The sequence below is a fragment of the Prionailurus viverrinus genome, chromosome D3 (genome assembly GCF_022837055.1).
Source record: "Prionailurus viverrinus isolate Anna chromosome D3, UM_Priviv_1.0, whole genome shotgun sequence".
Taxonomy (NCBI): Eukaryota; Metazoa; Chordata; class Mammalia; order Carnivora; family Felidae; genus Prionailurus; species Prionailurus viverrinus.
In genome coordinates this window covers 71,014,946-71,041,835 of record NC_062572.1, presented here as the reverse complement: position 1 = coordinate 71,041,835, position 26,890 = coordinate 71,014,946, and the positions used below count along the sequence as shown (strand labels likewise).

General features: G+C 43.7%; 1 protein-coding gene across 2 annotated transcripts in view; it reads left to right on the top strand.

Moving 5' to 3' along the window:
- Positions 1–26,890, top strand: part of MYO5B (myosin VB) — a 339,094-nt gene that overhangs the window by 145,511 nt on the left and 166,693 nt on the right. For both annotated transcript variants that reach the window (XM_047828137.1, XM_047828138.1), the window contains exons 3-4: positions 8,650–8,821; positions 12,851–12,995. In XM_047828137.1, coding sequence (XP_047684093.1) covers positions 8,650–8,821; positions 12,851–12,995 — 317 coding nt within the window. The remainder of the gene's footprint in view (positions 1–8,649; positions 8,822–12,850; positions 12,996–26,890) is intronic.

Genomic DNA, 26,890 nt, shown 5'->3' with positions numbered 1-26,890 from the left:
TGAAGCAGGCTCCAGGCTCTGAGCCGTTGGCACAGAGCCTGATGCGGGGCTCGAACTCCTGGACCATGAGATCGTGACCTGAGCGAAGTCGGACGCTCAACCGACTGAGCCACCCAGGCGCCCCGAGGAACAGGTTTTGAAGGAAGTGGCAGGAAGAAACCAAGAAGTGGCTTTGGGATGGGTTAAGTTGGAGGGGCTGCAAGAGCAGGCATTGCTTGGGGGGAAGGCTGGCGGCACTGGTGTGAGACGTTTGTACCACGTCTTTTAGCCTTTGATCATTTACTGTCCGGCTGTTTCTTCTTTCAGGCATCTTGGTCTTGTCTTTCTAGTTAGTGATGACCTACTTGAGAAATGGACCTTGTCTTACACTTTGCCCACATAGTACCTACTGTGGTTGGTGATTAACTCACTGATTAGTAGAAAGAGGGAACTCTCCTCCTGCCATCTTCTGTTTGCAACCCCCTCCCCAAGCCTATGACTTGGTAAAACTGGGACAGTGAGTTTGTTAGATTTTTTACACCAAGGTGTGCATGCCTCCCCTCTCCCTTCCTGGCAGGAAGGGTTGAGGCAAGAAAAAAAAATTCCCAGCAGATGGAATCCTGTTGATCATGTTGAATAACATCCCACCCCACGACCAAAACAAAATGAAATTAGTTCCCCCCACTTGAAGGCTGTAACTTCTATTCCAACAGATTTCATTTTAGTTGATCTTTTAAGTGGGTGGGTGTTTTTAAAGGGTTATATGGAGGTAGTGAAGAAGGATCTGCTGTGCCGCTGGAACAGAGCAGATGTGTGCCTCCCCAGCTGAAAGTCTGCCCAGCATGACTAATCCTAGCAGCTGCCCGGGAGCCCCCCACCCTGCTATGTGGCCAGTCAGCGTGCAGTCAGAAGGGATGCCTGGAGCTACACATGAGCAGCTCTTGAGAAATAATGGACTCTGAACACCTAGCTCTGTCCAGGTCACTCGCAAACTGCTTTGTCCAGAGCGGGCTCTGAGTGGTCTCTAAGAGTGACTAACCTGAGCTGTGGACCAGAGGCAGGAGGGCAGAAGTTGGAGGACTGGCCTCTGCAAGCTTGGAGAACATCTACTCTGCAGCTGAGACCTTCCTTGATGTACGAGGCTGGCTGGAAAATCCACCTGGTGGTGTTCCCACCATCGCCCTCCTGTCCAAGAGTGTGGGTTTAACTGCGGTGGCAAAGGAGGAAAAGAAATTCTATTCTGGAGAACAGTGTTCTTAATTCCCAGCTTCTACCTTACTGCTCCCCTGTGTTCTGCTCAAGGTGGTCAGGCTCCTTGGTGTTCTCGAAGAGGTTTCTTCTTGGCTGTTGCTTGCTTCTTGTTGTGGTCAAGTACACAAAACATAAAATTGACCATGGTAACCATTCTTAAGTTCACAGTTCAGTGGCATAAAGTACTTCCACGTGGTCGTGCCCACCATCACCACCATCCATGTCCAGAACTCTTGATCTTGCAAAACCGAAACTCCCCACTCGCCTGCAGCCCTGATAGCTCTACTCCACTGTGTCTCTCTCAGTTGGGCTGCTTTGGGAACTCCTAGAAGTGGAATCCTAGACTATTGGTCCTCCTGTGTCTGGCTTGTTTCACTGAGCACAATGTAAGGTATTTTATATTTAAGCCTGTGGGAAACTTGTTGGAAAAGGATAGTGTCATCTCTTCTCCCCACAGCTGTGATGGGTGCAAGGTAGTGCCGACCCTTAGCACAATGCTGCCTTTACTGGATCAAGCGTCTTGGTGTAGACTGACCTTGATGATGCATGTAGCTCCCTTGTTTGCCTCGAATAGAGAGATACCAGACAGCCTTCCCTCGCAGGCCTCCGCCTCCCTTACAGACTCCTGCCCTCTAGTGGCAGGGAAAACTTCCCGTTTCCATGGTTTTGCTTTTCAATTGTTTCTGACTGGAGTTGCTATCCAGTGTCCTGCAGCCACTTGGTGGGGAGTACTCCCCGTACCCAAGGTCCTGCGGGAGTGTGCGTGAGAGGAAGACGGGTACACGTGAGCCTGAAGGAGGGGGCCGTGTGGCACCTGTGTCTTGGCACACCCAAGCCCTGGAACGTAGGTGGGGCCAGGGCGAGAGGATGGATGTAAGCCTGTGTGTGTTTAACAGTAAAGGCCTGCTTTATCAAAAATAAAGTAAAACTGACCTAATTTTTGGAAATGAAAACCTTTAACGTCTTAAAGATATATTTGCAACTCTCTACTCTTTAGTCTCCATGTAGCTGCCATTGTCAAGAACCATGATCTTGAAGCACGTTGTGCCTCTACCTATATATAAACAAATTGAAGAGGGCCGTGAATTGTTGAGTATTGCAAACTACTCACGTCACGTTGCTGTGGTTGCAGATACTGTACTAATTTGTGAGCGCCTGTGGAGAAGCCGGGAATTAGACACGGGGCGTGGCTGGGAAATGAGATCTCCTTGTGTGAATTTGGCTTGCAGTTGTGCCCTCTGAAAGGAGAGATCAACACGCTCATTGGCCTGTCCTCTCTCCGCCTCTTTCCTGTCCGCTTCCTCCCCACACCCCCGAGCAGTGTGTGTCTCTGGCATTGGTGGTGGTACAGTTGGCAGACCTTCGGGGCACCTGGATGCTGTTACCTTCCTTCAGGGACGTGTGGCAAGAGGCGTGCTGAGACATTTTCCCCAGGGGCCAAGGTGTTCGTCCCAGGAGTGTACGTTGAGGATTGCAGGGCTCAGATGTGTCCCCACGGAAGCTTGATCCCAAGTGGCAGCACGATCGTGTGGTGTTCAGTAAGCTTCTATTTTGTGTTGAAGATGATGGAGCCCTTGAAGATGAAAGGCCCAGGGAAAGGCCCCTCCTACTCAGGTCGAAGGACAGGGCCAAACGTGCCCGGCTGTTAGGAGATGACAAACTTGGTTCTTTATGGCAGGAAGCAAATGTTGTAGAAGAACGAGGACCCCTGCACTTGACCGTTGATGCCCTGAACCCTGGGCATCCTGAGAATGCCCACAGGGCTTGTCAGCCCAGTTCAGGTCAAGTGTCACCTGTGTGCACATCTCGTGAAACCAGAGCTAAGAGTGGCCAATACTCTAGTCGCAGTACAACTTCTTAGTGCAGGCAATTTTGATTACTAGTTTTTTTTCTTTCTGTTCTACTGGTTATTTCTGTTCTTATTTTAATATTTGGTCACCTAATATTTTGCTCTCCACTGCTCAGTAATCTACACTCGAGACCGTCTTTGGTGGGCAAGGATAACATGAAGACCGTTATCATGTTTATATTGTATGCATACAAAAAACATGTAAAGTTATAAAAACTTGCATGTAAACATTAGTAATATTACCAATGTAATTAGTTATCTTGCTTGAGGTAGTTATCTTGCTTGAGGTAATTTGTTTTAAAAATATTTTTATTGTCAGGGTGCCAGGGGGGCTCAGTCAGTTGAGCGCCCAACTCTTGGTTTTGGCTCAGGTCATGATCTCACAATTCGTGAATTTGACCCCTGTGTTGGGTTGTGTGCTGACGGTGAGAAGCCTGCTTGGGATTCTCTCTCTCTGCCCTTTCCCTCCTCTTGCGCTCTCTCTCTCTCTCAAAAAAAAAAAAAAAAAAAAAAAAAATTTATTGTAAAATACATCTAACATAAAAATGCCATCTTCACCATTTTTCTAAGTATACCATCCAGGGCATTAAGTACATGGACACTGTTATGTAATCCTCACCACCATCTGTGTCCTTCCTATAATTGCCCTTTTCCTCCTCTGTATCTGTGATCTCTTCCATCAGTGAGGATACTTTGCCTGGCTGCTTTTGCTTAGTGATATATATATATATATATTTTTGCCTCTGCTCTCCCTGCACTCCCCTCCCTGCTGGACAAGGGAGATTTTGCAACGTCTGGGTACATTTTAGGCTGTCAAGACTGAGGAGGAAGGTCTGCTCCTGGCATCTAGCAGGTAGAGGACAGGTTTGCTGCTAAGCATCCTGTGGTGCACAGGGTGGCCAGCACCCACCCCACCCCCTGTCCTAGGTAAAGATGGTGGGGGTTGAAGAATTCTGGATTTAACCCATGCAGGACAGCCTGGATTGTTCATGGCTGAGAGACTCCAAGTCAAAAGCCATATTGAGATTCCAGGATTCTAACAGTGTGTCAGCTGTGTTTCCTGCAATAAATTGAAAGATTAACTTGGACTCCATATTTAAAAACAATTTTTTTTAAATGTTTATTTTTGAGAGGCAGAGTGTGAGCAGGGAAGGGGCAGAGAGAAGGAGACACAGAATAGGAAGCAGATTCCAGGCTCTGAGCTGTCAGCACAGAGCCCAACTCAGGGCTCGAACCTGCAAACGGTGAGATCATGACCTGAGCCGAAGTAAGACATTTAACTGACTGAGCCACCCAGGCACCCCTAAAATTCAAACTTCTTAATTCTGTTTTTGTTTATGGCCATTTTCTTAGTTACTTGTATCATTCATTATTAAAAACCGAGCAATTATATGCGAGGGCTTGTTATACATCTGTGCATCTGTGGAAATTTGTCTCGCTTGTAATGAATGTAATACATGAAGTGTTATCAGGATGAGAATATAAAAAGGTCAAGGCCAGGAATCTTTAGAAATTTGGTGAGATACTCTACCCCCATGGCACTCTTTTAGACACTCCCCCCAAATCCACACTCTTCTTGAAACCCTTTTGGGCAGCTACTTGAGAGTTTCTTGTTGACTTCACAAAGCAGGAATATTTGCCATGGTAGAGACCTACCTAAATGCTCCACCATGGTTCTCTACCCCCTTTGTCTCCTAGTTGGGTACCATTGCCACTAGAGGATGATGTGTGTAGCTCTTGTGTTAACACCAACCTCTTGCCAGCTGATAACCCTGTTTTTACTAGCTTATCTTTTGTCTGGATGTCTTAGCTGGATGGGTAGAGTAGGAGCAAGAAGTTGCCTTTATCTACCATATGTGCTTCTTATTAGCTCCAGGTCTTTGTGTTGGGAGCTGTCATTCAAAGATTTTTTTTTAATTTTTTTTCAACGTTTATTTATTTTTGGGACAGAGAGAGACAGAGCATGAACGGGGAAGGGGCAGAGAGAGAGGGAGACACAGAATCGGAAACAGGCTCCAGGCTCCGAGCCATCAGCCCAGAGCCTGATGCGGGGCTCGAACTCCCGGACCGCGAGATCGTGACCTGGCTGAAGTCGGACGCTCAACCGACTGCGCCACCCAGACGCCCCTCAAAGATATTTTTATGGTTATATTCTATTTATATGGTTCTGTGTAATGTAACATGGATATGAATTGGTATGAGAGAGGTCATGAAACAAAATCAGACATTCAGCTAAGTATTCTAAAACCATAGACCCATAGAGTATAGAGCAGTCTGGACCAATGCTTTCCAAAGGATGACTGTGCTATAGTAGAATGTTGTCTGTCTGTATTGTCTAGTGTGGTGGTCACTGGCCACATGTGTCTGTTGAGCCCTTGAAATATGACTAGTGTGGCTGAGACACTGAGAAATTTTAACTGTACTTAATTTCAACAAATGTAATTTCCATATGCTACCTTAGTGGAAAGTGCAGATATGGACTTAATCCCCTAACTACTTCCTCTGTATTCTCAAGTTTTGGTTAGTCCCAGTATGCTAGGTAGGGACAGCTGAGAGATGCCCCTCTCTTCCTAGTCTTAAGGGGAAGGTTGAGATTCATTCCAGGTGGGTGACAGAGAATTCAATATTATGAGTTAACATCGAACCTCTTCCTCACCTCCAAAGGCCTTGTTACATAGTGAAGTCTTCTATGCCAGAAAGTGTTCATGGTTCCTGATCACATCCTAAATGTTTAGATTTCACGTAAAACCACATTAGCTGTAAATGTTTGATAATAACATCAGTGTTGGAATCAAAATCCTATTTAAAAAAAATCTTACTCATTCCCTGCTTCCCTCTGGACGAACACACACCACAAAATCATCCTTGAATCATGAGTTTACCCCTCCTACATCTTGGTGACTGCTCTGGGCATTTTTACATCTCTATTTCACTATAACCAGTGCCACTGGCTTACTTGTGGACCATATTTTCACAAAATCGCATATGCCTTTCCCTCGGCACTTGGGGGAGATATTTTGAGGGAAAGATTCATGTGAGGAAATATGGAAGACCAGCATTTCTATCTCAGGGTTTAAAGACTCTGAGCTCAGGCCCCGGCTTTCTAATCTGAGAAATGAGGGGTTGATCTAGGTGAGCTTTGTGGTCCTGCACTTGGCTCTGTCCTGTGCCGGTGGTAGGGGGGTGGTGTGGAGAGTCACACAGGACATGCAGAGTGAACGTGCTCCTTTCTCTGGGGGGAGGGGGGGGGGTAACATGAATTTCCATGGGGAAGTCGTCAGAAAGACTCAGAGTGGGGAGGGTCGGGTTAGAGTCCCAGTGACACCTGTAACTCAGCCAGAGATGAAGGGGGACCATCACCTCTAGAACTTAAAATCTCAACATGTTCTGTTTCCCCTTGTTGTCCACCTTTTGGAAATTTTGTGTCCTGTTCAGGATAGCTAGTTTACTGGTCTCCTGTATGGAGTCACCTTTGCACGAAAAAGAGAATGGCCTTGATTAACACACAACCCCCCAACAGGAACCTGTACAAGGAAAACCTCGCTTACATGGTAACTGTTGATAATTTGTGGGGATGTCATTCTATAAAGTTTGCAATAAAAGGAATCCTAGATTTCATTCTGTAACATGCTTCTTTGTAAATTCAGCAGGATGCTGTGGGGAGCTGCTTTTCTTTACAGGTATATGTCCTGTTTTACCTTCCTGTCTCTAGATTGTGGATATCTTTGCTCATTTGTAAGATGGTCTTTGGAGGCCAAGGAAGAGTCTATTCATGAAAGTTTCAGACTCAAGTGTTGCTGTCTTCCAAAAAGGTCCATCAATCCGAACCCACAAACAACCCACCTGTTGGGCCACATCCTTCATATTTAAGGTCTTGGCAGTTTTTACACCTTTGCTTATGTGATATAATGCTAATAATCTATTATTTACATCTGTTAATGTCACTGAATAGCTTTTCATGTTTCTTTTGTACTTTTTGTGGCTCATAGCCTCTGCATAATTTTCTGTTGGGGTGTTGGTATTCTTTTCGGCTTCTTAAAACTTTGGATATTAAGATTAATTCTGTTAGGTAATGCAGAATCTTTGTCCTCTGCTCTGCACATGGTGTGTTTCATGATGGCTTAAAAATTCCATTTATAGTCAAAATAAAAAATTTTGTGACATACTACTGGCTCTTGCATCATCCTTTGAAAGTACTTCCTTCCAAAGCTCTTAAAACTACCTGACTACATTTTCTTACTAGTTTTGTTTTTTATTTTGGTGGCATTTTATTTATTTTGTATTTTACCTAAAACTTACTTTGGTCTTTGAAGGAATGAGAATAGAACCCTAGCTCTATTTTCTTTTTCCTTAAAAGGCTTTATCTGCTGCTATTAGATGGGAAATTCATTTTTAACCATTTGCTTCAGCATTCTTAACAAATTTTCCTTCTGTGCTTGTTATTTCGGGATCTGCTATTAGGTTTCACTTACCTGCCGATTTTAGCAGCATTATTAAACTTGCTGGTTTTAATATACCTTAATATCTGGTTGTGTGTGACCATCTAAAAGTGGGAGAGATGGGAGAGAACATTGATATGTATGTTCTTTTAAAAAACTGTTCCTCTAGTAAATTGAAGCTATGTCCGTAGACTTTCTTGAAAGGCTTCTATAGAATAGTGGTTCTTAAGATATCTGTAAATCGCCTGTTGCAGAACTACTTGTGGATTTTTCAAAATTTCAGATTCCTGGGCCCCACCCCAGAACTCCTAAACATATAAGTAGTGTTTGGGGAAATTGTTTTTACAAGCTCTCAGATGATTTTTAACAACACTATAAGGAATTTGGATAGGACATGATAAACTGTAGCCAAGATTCTCCTATTATGTAGGTAAGTGTGTACACGAGTCAGTTTTAAACATAACGTGTCAGAAAGCATCTTTGAGTACTCCTGTCCAGCTGCTATGCTAAGGATATAAGAATAGCACCTTGATTTGAGACTTCCTGATTATACACACCTATAGATCTCGAGCTCCTATTATATGTTAGGTCAAAGTAAAATTCCTGCCCTAGAGTCGCTTGTTGTCAGGATGTTGAGGAATATGTGTACACCTGGAGGGCATTTATGGAGAGCAGTTTGTTATAAGGCAATCCAAAAAAAAAAAAAAGTGAACGTGTTGGATGATATAGGGCAGAGGAAGGCATCAGCATTAAATGGGGGTGAAGAAAGTTGGCTGCATGGGAGACAGAAGCAGTACTCCTGTTGCGACCAGGATTCAAGACTCAGTATCTTTTCTTTGAGAAGCCAGTAGAACATGTCATTAAATCTTGTGCTTCCTGAATCTCTCCTGTCATTCAGTCTTTTATCTTGATATACTGGGATTCTGTTACCAGCAAATTTTCCTCCAGGGCTGGTCTCTTAGGGCAACATAAGTACTTTGTTCGGTTTGCTCATCTTTAAAAGAAGGTTGTCTGTCTTCATCAGGTATGATCATGTTAGGACCGTGATCCAGCCAATGTGACAGGATATTGGATACAGGCTAAATGGTTCATAACCCTGCCTTTCTGTGTCTATTACTTGCATTTCTTTAGATTCGGGAATACCCTATTGATGTCCAAAGCAACCAGCTGCCCTTTTTGCGGAATCCAGATATCTTGGTGGGAGAAAATGACCTAACTGCCCTTAGCTATCTACATGAGCCTGCAGTTTTGCATAATTTAAAGGTCCGTTTCCTGGAGTCGAACCACATCTACACTTACTGTGGTAAGTGGCGTGCATCTGTTGGCTGCATGTGTTTGAAAGTACTTACAATCTTCAGACTTGATGTGTTAAACTCTAATGGTTAGGAATCCTACTAGCATTCTCCTGAGTACCTCTCAACTGAGACCCTTGAAAGGTTTGCAATCAGTGAATGTGGCTTAATTAGGCTGCCCTACATCTCTGTGGGATGATTGGTGTTAATCACAGCTCAGCCGGGAAGGAAGTGGACCACACGATATGGCCTGACTTAGGCATAGTCCCAGAGCCTGTAGGACAGCAGTAAGTAGATCCCAGGGTCCTAGCTCAGAAGTCTGCTCTCTCCACTGAGCGCACTCCTGTGAACATGCCTGGCTGGCTTCTGTCCTCTAAGGAAGTCCTGTCTTTGTCTGACTCTCTCCCTTGCCATGTACAGATGTGGTGTGTGATGAATTTGTCAAATCCATGAGCAGAAAACATGGCAAATACTTTACAATAAAATGTCCTCAAAATTCTGTTTGGTTTTCTTGAAACTTCTCAATTTCCCACATTCCAGTTTTTTTCTTTTTTGAATATTAAGTGGTATGGTAAGATCTAGATCCCTAGAAACCATTGTCTGTGGGGCAAATCATTTTAGGATCTGATTGAGGAGTCAGGCCACGGGTTTCTTTGTGGGGGTTGTCCCAGCTGTGCCTCAGAGCCATGGTCTTGTCATGATCACAAGTGAGGCCTTAGGACCAGAGTTGTTCTCACAGTGATAATCCACTTGGATTTGGAATCGATGGGTTGGCTACTAAGTTCCAGTGAGCTTTCCTGTCAGACGTCAGTGCGTGAGAAGTAGTTTCCCCAAAACAACTTCAACCCAATTGCCAATGGTGATATTATCTGAAAAAGACCATTAGTATTCAGAGGTTTTAATAAGTTGTGTTTTTTTTCCAACAACAACAAAAACCTCCCATTTGGGGAGAAAGGAATAAACCACCATCAGCTTCAACGTTTAAAGGTATCCCTTCTAGAAGAGGTCCTGGTGTCTGTACACGCTTACCCAAATGCCCGTTGGCTCCTATAGCATCAGCTGTTGAGAGTGATCAGTGTTGCCCAGAGCTCTGAGTCATCAGGAAACACTTGTTTTCTGCTGTGAAAGTGGCTGAGATATTTTAGGAGAATGTGTGGCCTTAGAGTATAATATCAAAATTTGAATGCTGTGTGAATTAGGGTTTTGTACAACTCTCTAACAATCAGTAGAACATGTAAGGCTGTTTTGAAGAATTCTCCAAGTCATTAGCCTTAGGGGGAATTTATCAGGGTCTGGGGCCTTGGTTTTTGGTCCAGGTGGTCTTTTCGGGCAAACTTCCATTTGAAGACTTGGTGGGTGTCCTTTTCCTCCCTTAGCCTGAAATGTAACAGACAAGATTCTTCCAAGTATTCTCTGGCATTTCTTTCTTTTAAATAGACTTTAGTGTTTAAAGCAACTTTAAACTGAGCAAAACTGAGGGAAAGATACAGAGATTTCCCATATAATACCCTTTCCCCAACCGTTGATGAACCCACAGTGGCACATCATCATCACTCAAAGTCCATAGTTTCCACTGGGGTTCACTCTTGGTGGTGTACATAGTGTGGGTTTGGACAAATGTATAAGGACACGTATCCACCATTATGCTATCCTAACCATAGATTCACTGCCCTAAAATCCCTTATGATCTGCCTCTGCATCCCTCCCCACCCCACCCCCTCTGCTGCCCTGTCCCTGGCAACCCCTGATGTTTTATACTGCCTCTATCATTTTTCCTTTTATAGAATATCATGGGGTTGGAATCCCCATATGTGGCTGTATACACATTGGCTTCTTCCACTTAGTAACACTCTAAGCTTCATCCATGGCTTTTCATACTTGGATAAATCACTTTTTATAGTACTTACAGTCCATGGTCTGGATGTATTGCATTTGATTCACTTATTGAAGGACATCTTAGTTGCTTCTAAGTTTTGTCAATTGTCAAAGCTGCCACAAGCATCCACCTGCCAGGTGGTGGTGTGGATATGTGGTCAACTCCTTTGGATAAATACCTAGGAGTGTGAATGCTGAATCCTACGGTAAGTTTGTTTTGTGTAAGAGACTGCCAAAGTGGCTGTGCCATTTTGCGTTGGACAGCAACAAAGAGTTTCCACTTCTCCACAGCCTCACATCCAAGTTAGCTGGCATATAGTACAATGATTTCAGGAGTAGATTCCTTAATGCCCCTTACCCATTTAGCCCGCCCCCATATGAGTGAGGCCCTATGATATTTGTCTTTGACTAATTTCACTTAGCATAATACTCTGTCGTTCCATCCACGTAGTTGCAAATAGCAAGATTTCATTCTTTTTGATTGCTGAGTAATATATACCACATTGTGTATGTACGTGTGTATATATATAAATGTATACACACACACACACCCCCACCACATCTTCTGGATCTCCTTTGCACTGCTGGTGGGAATGCAAACTGGTGCAGCCACTCAAAAGCGGTATGGAGGTTCCTCAATTGTTTCTATGTATTTTGGGTACTAGTCCTTTATCAGTTATGTTTTTTTGCAAATATTTTTCTCATTCTCTGGTTTGTCTTATTTTCTTGACTTGTGTCCCTTTTCAAACACCAAAGGGAGACACAATGGTGGAGATCTCCCACTTGGCAATGACTTTTCCATTCCTGTTTTCCCCACATGCCTGGAAAAGCTCAAATATTTTGTACCCTTGTCAGTGGTTCTTTCAAGATCCAGAATGTGCTCTTTTGGGAAAGAAAAAGGCATGCATTTCTCTCTTGAAGATAATAATTTTTTTCTTTTTACATTCTCAAATATTATGTGCCCTTCCATAAAAGATCTGGAATGTTAGGTGATTTGCTGACTCTTCATGCAGTGTGTATTTATTGAGTCCATCATTGTGATGTATGGTTCTGGGGATGCAAATTTTTTTTTAAAAAGTAAAAGGAAAGATAATACATGATAAAATGTGATGTGAGCTAATAAAAATCTAACACACAGTGCTTACTATGCAAGATGCTGGTCTAAGTTCTGTATTAATCATTGTCCTCAGGACAATCAAGTAAAGGTAATTGCTGTTCCCAATTTTATAGTCCAGGAAACTGAGGCGCTTAGAGGTTAAGTAATTTGCCAGAATAACTCAGTTAATAACTGGCAGAGACAAGATTTGACCTTAAGATATGTAAATCATGTTACATGCCCACAATTTGTATTTAGGTAAGATAACCCATACACAAATGAAAATTTGTTCATTTCCTAGATTTCAATTCAGAGATGGCTTATATTTATATTTTATATTTATTTTTTATTTTAATTATTTATAATATGAAATTTATTGTTAAATTGGTTTCCATACAACACCCAGTGCTCATCCCAACAGGTGCCCTCCTCAATGCCCATCACCCACTTTCCCCTCTCCCCCAACCCCCATCAACCCTCAGTTCTCAGTTTTTAAGACAGAGATGGCTTTTAAAGCCTAACACCTGTTAGGGCACCTGGGTGGCTCAGTGGGTTAAGCGTCTGACTTCGCCTCAGGTCATGTATTCCACGGTTTGTGGATTTGAGCCCTGTGCCACTCTGTGCTGACAGCTCAGAGCCTGCTTCGGATTCTGTGTCCCCCCTCTCTCAGCCCCTCTGCTGCTTGCACTCTCTCTCTCTCAAAAATAAACATTAAAAAAAAATTAAAAAATAAAGCCTAACACCTGTTGACAGAATTAAGCATCCTCTTCTCTCTGGTTGTGCAACATTTTTATGTATTTCAGGAGTTTGAGCAGTGGTGTACGTGTGTACATGGACCTGTGTTTATTCCATGCACTAGGGCATGTGGAAGCCCAGCTTTCTTTTCTCCAACAGGATTTGGCACAGTACCTGGACAACAACACAGATACGTCTTGATTTAGTTGAGTGATTGGTTGTGATTCATTTCATTTTTCATGTTTTAGTTTGATGGATATGAACAAGGGCCTTTGAAAGTGGATGTCAGGTGGCTGTATTGCTATCAGAATCTGACTACATTGTCTCTTTGCAGGTATTGTGCTTGTTGCCATTAATCCTTATGAACAGTTGCCAATCTATGGTCAAGATGTCATCTATGCCTACAGTGGCCAAAACATGGGGGACATGGACCCCCACATCTTTGCTGTGGCAGAAGAAGCCTACAAGCAGATGGCCAGGTAAGAATGACCTCAGCCTGGGAGTCCTTCTGGGTAGTCCTTCTGGTAGAAGTTTCTGCCTTCCTTGACTGCTTTTGCCTAGCAATCAGTTGGTGATCCTGGGATTGAGTAAAAGTACTGGAAACAGAACCAGCCCAGGTTCTGTTTCTTAGTGCATTTCCTCATGTCTTCAGCATCTTCTTGGGAACCTGAACCTATTCTTGAACAGTGGCTCCCAAGACCTTGTTCATTTTCTGAGCAATGAAATAAATGGATGCCTTAGATTTCATGTCTCCTTGGCTTCCTTTTGGCACTCTTTCCTCCCCTCTGGTGTCACAAATTCATTTTCTAGCATCACCCTTCATTTTGCAGATTCCACTGCAGATTCCCTTTGAAGGAACCAGGATTCTTGGACAACTTCTTAATATACCAAGCATTTAGATAGGAATTTCAAAATAGTAGTTATGTGTAGTAGGTTGGGTGTTTTGTTTTGTTTTGTTTTTGTTTTTTTTTTTTTTTGGTTTTTGGTGTTAGAGTTTCTCTTTAGACACTGAAGTAAATCTCTGTATTGCTCTTTTTTAGCTCTGAAAGATGGGTACTGGTCTGTTTCATTGGAAAATGGGCTAGGTGATTGTACTAAGGTTCTACAGGTAAATGGAACAAGTAAACCAGGGATGAGAAAGAAAGAGAGAGAGAGAGAGAGAGAGTGTGTGTGTGTGTGTGTGTGTGTGTGTGTGTGTGTGTGTGTGTAAGGAATGGCCTCATGTAATTGTGGAGGCTTGGCAAATCCAAAATCCACAGGAGAGGTTAATAGGCTGGAACCCATGGAAGAGTTGATGTGTTTGAAGTCTGAAGGCAGTCTGCTGTCATAATTCTGTCTTGGAGGAAGGCCTTCATCTGATCGGTTGAGGCCCACCCACATTATGAAGGGTAACGGTAAACAAAAAAATCTGATTTGAAATGTTAATCTCATCTAAAAAATAGCTTCACTAGCACTATCTTGACCAGTGTTTGACCAAATGTCTAGGTATTCTGGCCTAGCCAAGTTGACAACTAAAACTAATCACCACATTGATGGTCTTAAGCTATTCAGGCATAAAGTAGGGAAAGAAAGTTTCACCAAAGTTTTGGTGGAAATGCATATTCCTGTTCACACTAACATGCTGGATCTTGTCAGCCATCTTTCTTGCCATTTCTACAGAACACCTTATGGAGCTAGCAGCAAATGTAGGAAAGTCCTTTGTGGGGAGTAGGGCCACTTAGGCTAATTTAGTGAGAAGGAGAATCCCGTTTAAGATGGTCTGTGCTTCAGTGGATCTCAGAGTATAATTGTCAGCCCGATTAACTTTTCTAAGAAAGAAGGCTGCTTTTTATAAGCTTGTTTATAGATTTAGTGTGGTATTGCTGGTTGTAGAGCTCTGTATATAAAAAGTTCTGCTTCCTTCTAGATCTATACTATGTTCAAAATAAGCAGTGATGGGAGAACTGAGCAATTTAACAAACAGGATGATCCGTAACCATTTTATTTCTCCTAAATGTAGTAGGAGAGTCGGGGCGGGGTGGGGGGGGGGACGCTAAAATGGTCTCAACCTTTGATCTCTTTAATGCCATAAGAAAGACCACATACTGTATAAATCTACTTCGGGGCTTGGCCAGAAATCACTTACCTTGATAACTTACGCAAACCTAACAAAGTGTGGTTCAAGGCCATGCCATGTGGAGAGAAGAATGGGTTTTAATGTGTTTCAGTACATAGCCCCATTCATATATTACTGTGGGAGGTCAAGTGTGTGGCACACTGGAGAGAGATCTGGGGTCTGGACAGGCTTCCATGCCTTGGGAGAATCACTTAAGCTGAATCTTAAACTATCTTTCTCCTTTGGAGGATGGTTTCTTTATGGTTATAAAAGAGAAGGTGGGTGTGGGTTACTTGTGACTTCCTACCATGCTAAAAGTTCTAGTAGCTCTTTGACGTCTCTTTGGATTGATGTCACGGATAACTATTTTTCATTTCATTCTCCTCTTTTACCCAGTTGTGCTTAGATGTACCAGAAGTTGTTCTTTACCAAAGACTTCTTGAGGTGCCCCCAATAGCTTTTGGAATTTCCTGGCCTCCAGCTTTATCCACACCATAGATCCTCTTGCCTAGATGCCTCCATTCTTCCTTTCCATGCTTGAAGCTGGGTTCATGGTTCTTCTACAGTTGGGTTATTTCATTTGTTTGGGTCCTTGTTCACATCCATTAGAAGGGGATGTGGTTGTACAGGGTGGTGTATAGATGGGTTATAAATTTGGCAATTAAGGGGCTTGGAGGTTAAAGTTGAATGAGGAATTGCTTCCTTAAGGGTTTTATTTTAAGGTTTATACTTCTTGTACTCTCTGAGTCCTAGGGTGCAGCCAAATAATTTTACTGAAATTCTTACGCAATTTTTGCTCATGAACTTACACTAGAAGGACCAGCACGTGTGGCCATAGGAGAGAGCTATTGTTGAATTTGGTGGGGTCAGTGACTTAGCGTTTCTGTTACTGATCTGAGAGAGACACTGGAGGCCCCTGGAGAATCTTTGCTGTGCAGGGAAAGAGGAGACCCATTGGTCAGATGCAGGGGAGGGAAGAGAAGGTTGTTGCTATACTTCCAGTATAGATCTGCTCTGTTAATTCTAGATGCTAGAACATATTTAACAATACCTGCCAACTGTGTTGTGCTCTTCCTGACGCATCAGTTATAGTTGAAATAACCATTAATTCAACAGTGTGCTTTGAATCTGAGCCTCTGTAACAGCTGGGCAAAATGAAGGGTGTAAGAAACCAAAGTTAATCACTTCACCCAGCATTACGCTGAGTTTGTGACTTAGTTCGCCTTGGATTCAGCAATTCTTTCTCGTGATTCACTGAGGATTTGATTTTTCTTTCTTGATATGGCTCACATCAGGGACTCTCCAACTCTTGATGTGTTCTGAGTGGGTCAGGGAGCCTGTCACAGCTCAAAGGGATAAATACAGACCATCATCCCCATCCTGAGAGCTCCCACGGAGTCCTGTGCTGGAGGAAAGGAGGTGGAGGAGGAGACACAAGGACTGCCAACAATTGGTCACTGTCCCCATCTCTGTTGAATTCATTAAGGCTGGACTTGGGAGTAAATGGAGATTTGAAATGAAGTAGAAGAAGAATCGTATGAAACCTCACATTCATGAGTTCTGGCCTCTGCATGACAACCTATAGTTCCTGTGAGACGGGGTGGGGGGCCGAACTCCACTGGTTAGTACTGCTCCTTTCTCCCACTCAAAGATCCAGAATGCCTGCTCTTCCAGTTTTACCTTTCTCAGCCTCAGCTCCTGCATTAGATTGTATCTGCAGACATTGGTGTGGTATGCATCATTTGCTGGGTTCCTTACTGAATACTGAAAAATGTAAGAACTTGCCTTCAACTCTGCAGAGCACACAGTCTGGTTAGAGAGAGAAGATGTAATAGTGGGCCAAAAACACCTGTAACAACAGGAAGTGTATATAAAAGCCATGCATGGGGTCATTTGACTTGAGTCTGGAGTCTTGACTGTCAGAGATGGTCCAAGAAAACTGCAGCGTTTAAGCTGGATCTTGAATTGGTGGGATATGTAGTGAGAAGAAGGCCTCTGGGGGGCTAGAACAGGGTGATCATAATTCCAGAAGTGGGGCATCAAAGGCATGGTCACAAAACCACAGGTACCTGTTATGTGTAATTAAAAAAGCCAAATGACAAATGTTGGAAAGGATGTGGAGGAATTAGAATCTTCATGTGCTCCTGGTGTGAATGTACAGTGTGCAGCTACTTTAGAGAAGTCTGACAGTTTTCAGTAAGTTAAACGCAATTATTGCATGTCCCAGCAATTCCACTCTTACGTGATTACACAAGAGAAATGATAATATGTTCATGTAAAAGCTTATATACAAATGCTCATAATAGCATTACTCATAATAGCCGAAGGATGAAAACCGTCTATCAGCTGATGAATGGATAAAAAGTGGTACATCCATACAGTGAAATATTATTTGGCTATAAAAAAGAACGAAGTCCTGATACATGCTACCACAGAGATGAACCTTTAAAACCCTGCCTAGTGAAAGCAGCCAGACACAGAAGACCACCTATCATATTCCATTTACATGAAATGTTCATCTAGAGAGAAAGCACATTAATGTTTGCCCTGGGCTTGAGGCTAGAGGTGAAATGGGGAGCGGTTGCGTATCAGTATCTTTTTAGGGAGGGGATAAAAATGTTCTAAAATTGATTGTGGTGATGGATCTATAGTTGAGCAAATTTTCTTAAAACGCTTTGAAATGTGTACTTGAAAAGAGCGAATTGGGTGTTCTGTGAATTATCTCAAAAAAAGCTGTTAAAAAACAAAGGTATGGTCATGTACAGTTGGGCCAGACTGGAGACCTGTGAAGGCCGGGGTCAACTTTGGGCACACACATAGACAGTGTGTGTGCTATTAACAGAGGGATGAAGAGATGGTGAAACAAGTTTGGGAAACCCTTTTATTAATCCAGTGAATCATCTTTAACACAGATTCTCAGAGCAGTGATGTTGACATGCTTTCTGAGTTTTAAGGTGGGGATGCATTTTAGACACAACACTGTTTTCAGGGGTTTTCTCAAGGGACTGATTTCACTCTTTGGGAAACACTGGTCTAGAGTATGGAGACATCTTAGAGCTTGTTACATAAGGAGGTAGTAGGATGCGGAATATTCAGAGAATATTTTTTTTTCCTCCAGTGGGCCCTGTTTCATAATATTTTCTTTCCCCACATTCCTATACCTTTTCCAGGGATGGAAACATCTTGTGAGCAGCTTCTATTCTTGTGCATAGAATTGGTCTGTTGTAAATAGCCTCTATATAGTGAATGATAGGGAACTATGGGGTGTGAGACCCTGGGACACATGTCCCTTTCATTTGCTTTAGGGTCTGTGATTGATATTCAAGAACAGGAGGGATCAACATATTAATGCATTTCTCCAAGTGAGATCCATTATCCCCACCTTGCAGGCAAGGATAGAGACTTGATGTTAAATAATCATCGAAAGTTATGAAGATAGTAAATGGATGAGGCTGGTATCCAGGCTTGGTCACTTTGCCCTGAAGCCCCTGCTTTAGCTGAGAAGCCTTACTTCCCTCCCTCAGTGGTACCTCCTGATCCAGATGGTCTTCCAGAACAGAGCCGATCCAGGACACCATGAGAGCCAAAGGGTAGACCTTTTCCCTTTGGCTTAAAGGTATCTAAGGTTGCACAGTGAGACTAGAGTTTCAGTGCATTTTCTTCCTTTGTTGGTGAAAGTGGGCCATCTTATTGGACTGGCCCTTTCTATTTGCTCAGGTAGCCAAGGTAATTGAACACACATTTCCATCTCACTCTGCTGTGTTGCCAAGCTGTGACTAATGGTGAAAGATGGGACAGCTATTACCTGGGATCCCGGGGAGGCATGTAAGCAGGCACACCTGTGGCCCGGGGGCCAGTGGTGAATGGAACAGACTCTTGTGGGTAGGAGCCTTCTCAGAGATGGGGAGGAGCTCCTTGAGAGCAGAAAGCCTGTGTTCACAGGGGAGAGAAGGAATCAAATTTATAAACCCTGCTTGGGTCCCTAGAGAGGGAATCTTGGTGGCTTTGTGTCCCTAGAAGTATGCAGAGTTTGTAGAGAACTCAAAGGTTTTCCAGGGAACAGTATGGAAAGGAATATCCATAGTATAAAAGTGGTGCCCCAGAAATCTAGAGGCCTTTCAGGTAAACAGCAGGAAGAGAGTTAAAGGGTTAAAGGTACGAGTAGAAGTGAGAGGCTGGAGATGTGTGCTGTAATAGGAGATAAACTCTGAATTTTCCATCTTTGGAGGTGAAAATGATTGGACAACTTTACCCTCTTGGTAATTGGGGTGGAGTATTTGTGGGTTATTGGAGAAAGGACTCAGGACTTTGTAGGGTTTCTTCAGCTACAGACTCTGGGATTAGGACTGTTGGGAAGATAATTTTTTAAAAAGAACTATACGTAAGTGGTCTAAATCCACATTTTGTTTTGAGATCTGTTTCCTTATTTTGTGACATAAGTTGGTTGTTACTCACGATCTTTCTGTGGTTTGGGGGAAGTTGGGATGTGAAGTACTTTGTGATTGGGCTCCAGTTTTCAGTGAGAGCACGCAGTCATGCTGAGGAGAGCAGGGCCATGTTTGGTTTCACTGAAGTGTTTTCTGTCCGAGTTCTGTTTTCTGGTAATGGCTATGGGCAAATGTTTTGGCTTCTGTGCTTCTTGGTATCCTAACCCTTTTTTTTTTTTCTTGAAAATTTGTTTGATTTATGAGAGAGGGAGGCAGAGAATTCCAAGCAGGCTCTGCACTGTCTGCACTGAGCCCAACCTGGGGCTTGAACTCATGACCCATGAGATCATGACCTGAGCCGAAACCAAGAGCCAGATGCATAACTGACTGAGCCACCCAGGCACTCCTTGGTTTCGTCATCCTTTATGAGAACATTGGCTCTACCTCAGGGACTAGGACCCAGTGGGAAATTATGAAGAGTCTTGAGAAGCTGTCAAGCACTGTGAACATTTGGGGTGTGGATGTTGAAGTTCATTGGCTGGTGTTGAGTACAACAAATGACAGAATCACTGGGAAGACCAGTGAGGAGCACCAACTTGTTGAATTCTTACCATAAACTTTGAAATTATGACTTGAGTCAACCCTGATTGATGGGTGAAGTTTTGTTTTCCTTCCCATTCATGATGGCTTCAAGTCAGGACTGGTTAGAACTAGGTTGCTTTAGGATGAGATCCAGAAGATGCTCAGGATGTCTGGACACAGGAACAGCTTTTAATTTCTTCTCTTACATTATGTCTTATTTATAGAACATGCCCTGAGTAGTCCCCCTCTGTTCAAATTCTGGGATGCTCTCCTTACCTAAGAGATTACAAAGGGCAATCCTTAGGTATAGAACATAAAGCACTATAAAACCTATCATGTTTAAAATTCTAGCTCCACTGTTTAAATTTCTGAGTGTAGGGGAAAGTTATTTAAGTGTGCAGTGAATGTAGCTAACGATAACATCCCTGTGTTAAAAGAAACTTGAGTGTAAGTGTATATTCTCTTAAAATGGTGAGTTTAGAAAAGAATAGCCCTGGACCATTAGTTGTCCATGCTTGGTGAAGTTAAGGCCTGTATCAAAAATCATAGAGCTAAAAGATTTTGGCTCCTGAGTCTTTGGTTTAGTAATCCTCTTTCTCTCCCCCGGGGGAGTTTAGCATGTTAGAAGGAGAGAGCCTGTACTCATGTGGTGGAAGTCAGTTGTGCTTTGAGAAGGCCAGAGACCATGTCCCAGCAATTGGTCCCTTTGGGTGCTGCTTTTGCACATCCCCAGTGCAGGGAACTGTGTCTGAAATGCTGCCATATTTAACTGCTTTCATCGTCTGGAGTTTCTTGATTCCCCAATGCTCTGCTTGGTCTCCCTTGGCTTTCACCCACAGGTCTGAGCTCTGTGCAGCTGTACAGGATGGTGGGCATTTTCTTACGTGTGGCGCTCCCAGCTTGAGGCCGGATCCTGGCTGCCACAGCCGTTCCTGCCAGTGTGGTTTTCAGACCCTGTCCCAGAGCGGCCACCCTTAGATACCATCTGGTCTTTCTGATACTGGTGCTCATTAGATGTGGTGTGCCAGATGAGGTGAAGAGTTGATTTTCATACAGAATTTCTGTTGGGGGAGCCTACAATTGCATCGGCTTTTGGCAGTCATTTCATACTGTTGAATTTTCATAAGTTTGCAAGCCGTTAAAATTCTCTTCCCACCCCAATCTGCCCACATATGCATAAGAACTATTTTTTTTTTTTTTACAACTTTAACTAGATTTAATTGACTGGTAGTAAAATGCATATATTTAAAATGCAGTTAGATTTAAATTGCACATACAAGTAGACACACTTTGACATATTTATATACCCAAGAAATCATCACCACGATTCAGATAATGAACATTTCCTTAACTCCCAAAAGTTTCCTTCTGTTCCTTTGAACTCCACCCCTCTGCTCCCAGATAACCAGTGATCTTTGTAACTATAAATTTAAACTTATTTTAAGATATGTTGCCTTTCTTCTACATTTGCACAATTGATTTTTTTGGCTCTGAGCAGGATTCCAGTTACTTATATTAAATTTCACCTTTATGCCTGCACCTCACTCTAGCCCATGTATGTTTTTCAATCCTGATTTTCGCATCTGATATGGTACCTCCCCCTGGCTTGATACACAGGGAGATTTACCGAATCTCTTGCCTCTGCTCTTATCAGTTGAGGAAGAAGTGTTAATCTGGTTCGACTCCTGTAACATTCTGGGAGCAGTTCTTTAGATACTAATAATTGAAATAAAAGGGTGCTTGGGCGCTTGCCTCTATTTTTAAGTCTTGTTAAAACCTGCACACACTGGGCTGGGAGCACATGGGGGGGTGCTCCCATGTGAGGAGGTGGGCTAGCACAGACCCCAGTTAGCATCATCCTAGTCTCCTGCCTCTTTTCCGTGTTTCTTCCTGGGCAAGTTCTCTCATTTAAAGCTCGTCCATTCCTCCTCTGAAAGGGGAGGATGCACGTCTGCACTTCCTTCTTGGGGTCGGTAGCAAATAAACCGACTCTGGCGTGCGGTGTGCCATGTACGGAGTCTGCCCTGGTCAGTGCCCCGTGGCCCCAAGCTCCTGTGGTTCGTTGACTACACGCTGTTCTTGTGACACAGCTTTTTTCTGATCCCAGAGTCAAACTCCCCACCCCTCATGGGTTTCTTTTGGAGTTTATAGTGGTGGTGACATGTGGCTAGGATTTAGTTTTTCCAAGGTGTCTGAAATAATTTTTGGTTACAAGGCTAATAAAACGTGAAGCCTGGCGCAATGAAATGACATTTCTGTTTACATTGCAGTAATGCCTTTCACGCCGTGTTAACCACTTTCTTTTTCACTTTGAACTGCCTGTTTTTACATTTCTATCTTGGAAGACTGAGCAGCTGTAGACCATCTGCCAAGTGGCTGAGTTGAGTAGGAAAGGAAGATGCCCTGAAGCAAAGGTGGCTTGGTGTCAGGGTCCCGGGATGAGACTGCTTGGCTTCTCAGAGCTTGGCTGTGTGACTTTGGGCAAATGATTTAAGTTGAAGTCACTTTGCACCAGTGTCTCTAAAATGGGGATGAGTATAGTGTCTAACTCACAAGCTTGTTAGAATTTATGGGTTGATTTCACTCATATGTGGAATTTAAGAAACTCAACAGATGAACATAGGGGAAAGGAAGGAAAAATAATATGGTTTGTCTCCTCTCTTTTTATAAGGGACTCTTTGAGGGTTGCTGGAGGGAAGTAGGTTGGGGGGGTAGGCTAAATGGGAGATGGGCATTAAGGAGGGCACTTGTTGGGAGGAGCACTGGGTCTTGTATGTAAGTGATGGATCACTGGGTTCTACTGAAACCAATACTCTGTTAACTAACTTAAATTTAAATATTAAAAAGTTCATAGGAGTTGATACCTGAAAAGTGCTTACAATGGTTTCTGCACAAAGTAAGTGTTCAATAACCATGTGACCTAGTCATGGTGATGGTGGTAATACTGGAATAATTAGTAGGTGGTATCCTATCCAAATGAGAGAAGAGCTGGAAGGAGACTTCAAAGCTGAGTGGGGTTCTCTTCATGGGTTTCCCTCAGAGAACAAATAGTAGCTTCAGGGCCAAATGAAGATGGCAATACCATGTGATTACAGAAGTTCTTTGGGACTCTTTTTTTTTTTTAATAGGGTTGTGTTTGAAATTAGAATTGTAGAAGTTGATAGGTGGTTGCCTGTCTGTTTAGAGGAAATGCTGCTTGAATTGCATGCTTCAAACTTCTTTATTCTCCTACACAGAAGACAGACAACTTTCCACTTTGCCTTGAGAGTGAAATTGCACTCTGGTTGCTTCCGGAGCAGCCCCTAGAAGAGGGTTAGAACGTGGGCACCACTGCCCCTTTGGCGGTATGGCCTGTAGTCTACGGCACCAGAAAAGAATACAGGATGCTGCGGTGCCCAGCCATCATGCGTGTTTGAGAGACATTCCTAGGTGTTTGAGAGACAGCCTGCCAGGGTGCCACTCACTAAGTGTGTGGTGTAGGCCAGGAGCAGAAAGCAATTTAGGAATGTATATGTTCTCGGTTCCCCTTATTGGTAGGGATGCGTGTTCAAAAAGGATGACGATTTTAGAGTCCAGGGCAGTGTCTAATGTCCATTAGTTTTTGTGGGCTAGTTCCTGGTCCACAGAGAAGCAGGCCCCCTGCCTCTGGCTGCAGGGCTCCTGTCAGTGTGTTAGAAAGCGAAGGAGGTGACGTGAGGTAGCTGGCTCCGTGCAACCCATCCCTGTTATGGAGACGTAATGGGGAGTCCTCTTTCTAGACTGGGTTAAAGAGCACGGCTTTCTTTCAGTTCCTCATGGTTACCATGAGCACATGGGTATACAACAACAGACAGTGTTTTGGCTTAAAACGAAGAAAGCCTTGGGGAGGTCCTTTGTCATGGAGGTAGTTAGATTTGAATCCTAGTGTCTGACAGGGTCTGGTCTTGACCATGGTGGAGTAAACAGGTTCCCCTAAATAGCTCTGCCTCAATATCCCTGAGAGATCCACTGCCCTCGCCCCCCCCCCCCCATCATAATCTCATGGGTGGAACCAAATCCTTTTTTTCCTCTTTTTCTAAGCTCTATAAGTGATTAATAAAAGAGCAAAGTCTTTGGACCAGTGTTGAGGAAACTTGTGGGACAGAGTATCTGATCTGTGGGATTCAGACTTGTCCCTCACAAGAACAAGTCCTAAGTGTTGGTAGTCTCCCCAGTTCTGAAGCCCTGCATGGTTGCTTTTGACATCTCAACATGAATTGAGGATCTGAGCATGGGTTTGGATCGATGAAAGAAGTTAGAGAATTTGAAAGCCATTTGGAAGGTAGAGGACCCTCCAGTTGCAGTGAATGTCTGGCCTCTTCTGCCAGGATGCTCAGCACTGGCTGCTTGTGAGAATCCTTGCAAGGGTTTCAAGCTGCCCAGGCCTCGCCTGCGGAGCTGGAGCTCATCAGTAGAGGCTCAGATGTTGATACTTATTAGCCCATCTGTGTGAGGCAGGGTTGAGAGCTTCCCTGTAACCACCTGTGTGACCAGGTACTAGACCTGGTCTTTGTCAACAGCAGGGTCGTCATCTCCTCTGTGCATGAGGGATGCCATGGAAAGCCTGCGGGTGATGCTGTGTGTGAACGTCCTCGAGAACCACGGTGGACAGACTTAAAAGCAAATGGTTCCTGAGCCTGCCTGGCTCCTGTCCCCATCATATAGAGCCATGATATTGGAAGCCAGAGGAGGGGCACCTCTAGCTAGAAGATGATGGAAATGATTTAGGTCTCTTGTATTCCAAGAATTAGAGAACGAAGTGCCTCGTGATCAATGACCTGCTTTGAAAGAGACGTCCTTTTTGGTTAGAGAGGGAGTTAACTTCCTTGAGAAGAACAAGTACCAAGAGTACTTAGAATTCTGGGATGTCTTTTCAGAAAATGTCTTGGACCTTGTAGGGGAGAGAGCAGGGGTGGGATCCTGGCGACTTCTCTGATGAGCCACCTTTACCGGCTAAGAAGAGCTGTTCCTCTAACGTGTGTTTGCTGAGAGACTATGGAGGACCTATCGGTATAGACGTGTGAACTACTTAACTGCATTGGTCTGAATGTGTAGTCTCAAACTTCTGTTAGGATCTTAGGGATCATTACATGCACATTCCAGCTGTTCTTCCCTACTGGGTCACGGACCTCCCAAAGTTTTACCCCATTTGTCATTGCACATATTGATCCATCGTAATTACCTGATGTGTATGAACTCTGGCTCAGCAATCCAAAGCAGAGATTTTTCTTAGTGCTTTGGTGAGGTTGTCATTTCCACAACTCTCTTCATTTTATCATCTTGTTTGTAGAGCCCCTTATGTCTTAGTTTGCAGAGTGTGTGTTTATGAAATGCCTAGGACGATTAAGATTTCTTCAAGTTAGAGGTCACATCTTCTATCATCGGGGTTCCTTTTTCAGCAAGTTTAGTGTTGTGACACCCAGCCTGGGCTAGAAATGTCTTCTCCCCTCAGAAGGCAGCTATTCCACAGTTGGAAACTCTTAGAGGGGGGTGGTTATCTCTTTCCCCTCACTCCCACCCGAGGGCTCAACTTCTGGGGAGACGGCTCTGGGAATGTGCCATTTTAGTCTCGTCTTCTCCCACGAGACTCTCCTGGCCTGGCTGGCACTCCCCATGCAGCCATTCCTTGTTGTGATTACCTCCGGAATATATTGTACACTTAGAATATAGCCCCGTGAACTATGGCATCTGTCATGTAGCCAGGAGTGTGGGTCTTGACTGACCAGAGAAGTAGCCTGTGGCCCTCTCCTGTTCTCCTGCGACCTAAATCTTTGGAGGCTGCATTAATAGAGGTTAACCAATAACTTCTGACTGTGATGGTTGATCATGAGTCAACCCCAAATACTCTAATGCTTCTTACCTGTGGTCACAGATTGATCACAGTCTGGTGTAATACCACTGGGAGGCATGTTCTGGACCCTGTCCAGATGGTACAGCTAAGTGGCAGTGCCTTTGTTGGTACCCAGCTTTTCCTGCTTTCCAGTGTTCTTTCCCCTCCCATAGAGTTGGCTGGATGACACAATATTCTTAGAACTAATCGAAGCTGTCTTTACTGTCATGGTAGTAAATAACCAAAATTACTTTTTCACAAGAATTTGAGTTTCTCACATAGGCGATTTGTAAGAAAAGAATACATGGTTTACCCTTGAAGGCTTCTGGAACACCTTTGGAAACCGTGAGAAACAATAAGTGAATTCTGCTTCCCATCATCCCATAGCCCCGGTGGGTCATCAGTTGCTTGCTCCATCTATACTGGTACACTGTCTATCTTACACCAAAGATGCCAGAGCTGAATGTGGGCTCCCTCCTCCCCTGACTTGAGGCTTGGGCTCTTCCTTAGATCCATGGGATCCCCCTTGGCTGGGAGGTGGGGAGGAGTAGTGAAGGGTCCAAACTGGGAATAACACTACATGGTTCCCTTGCCCCATTGTGTCATTTCCCCCAGACTGCTGCTTCTGGTTCTTCTCAACAGGTGCATCTTCCCTTAATTCTTATCCTGAGTTCTATCTACCCATGGTTTAAGGTTTTTTTAATTAAAAAAATTATTTTTAATGCTTTGTTTTTGACAGGCAGAGGGGGGCAGGGGCAGAGAGAGGGAGACACAGGTTCTGAAGCAGGCTTCAGGTTCTGAGCTGTCAGTACAGAGCCCAACACAGGGCTTGAAGTCCTGGACCATGAGGTCATGACATGAACTGAAGTTGGATGCTTAATCAACTGAGCCACCTAGGTGCCCCTCTCTATCCATGGTTTAAAATGAAACTTGATGTCCACACCCCCCAGGTCTGGCTCCTGATTTCTGAATGAACATTTAGCAAACTGTAAAAAATCCCTTTCTCCATACCAGCAGACAGGATTTCAAGGCAATTACCATGCTAGGAGCTCAGAAGTCTTGTTTTGATAGTCAAAAGGTGAACTTTGGCACTTTCTTTACCTTCCTATTAGAATAATCCTAGTCCTCCTGAGACAAACTAATGTGCTTAATTGAAGGAGAATGCCGTGTTTAAAAGAAATGTAAAGCCTACTGATGTATCTCAAAAATATTTTCCTACTTTGAAATGCATGATAACAAGGAATGTTTCCTAAGATTGTAAGGGCTATGCAGGCATTACCTGTCATTGTAGCACTGACTCAGTTTCATAGGCTTGTCTGTGGAACCAGAGGGACGTGAATCTGGACGCCCTAAATCCTAACTTTGTACCTCTGACCACTTTGGTGTACTGCCTCCCTGGAAGAGAGGACTCCTCAGGTTCTG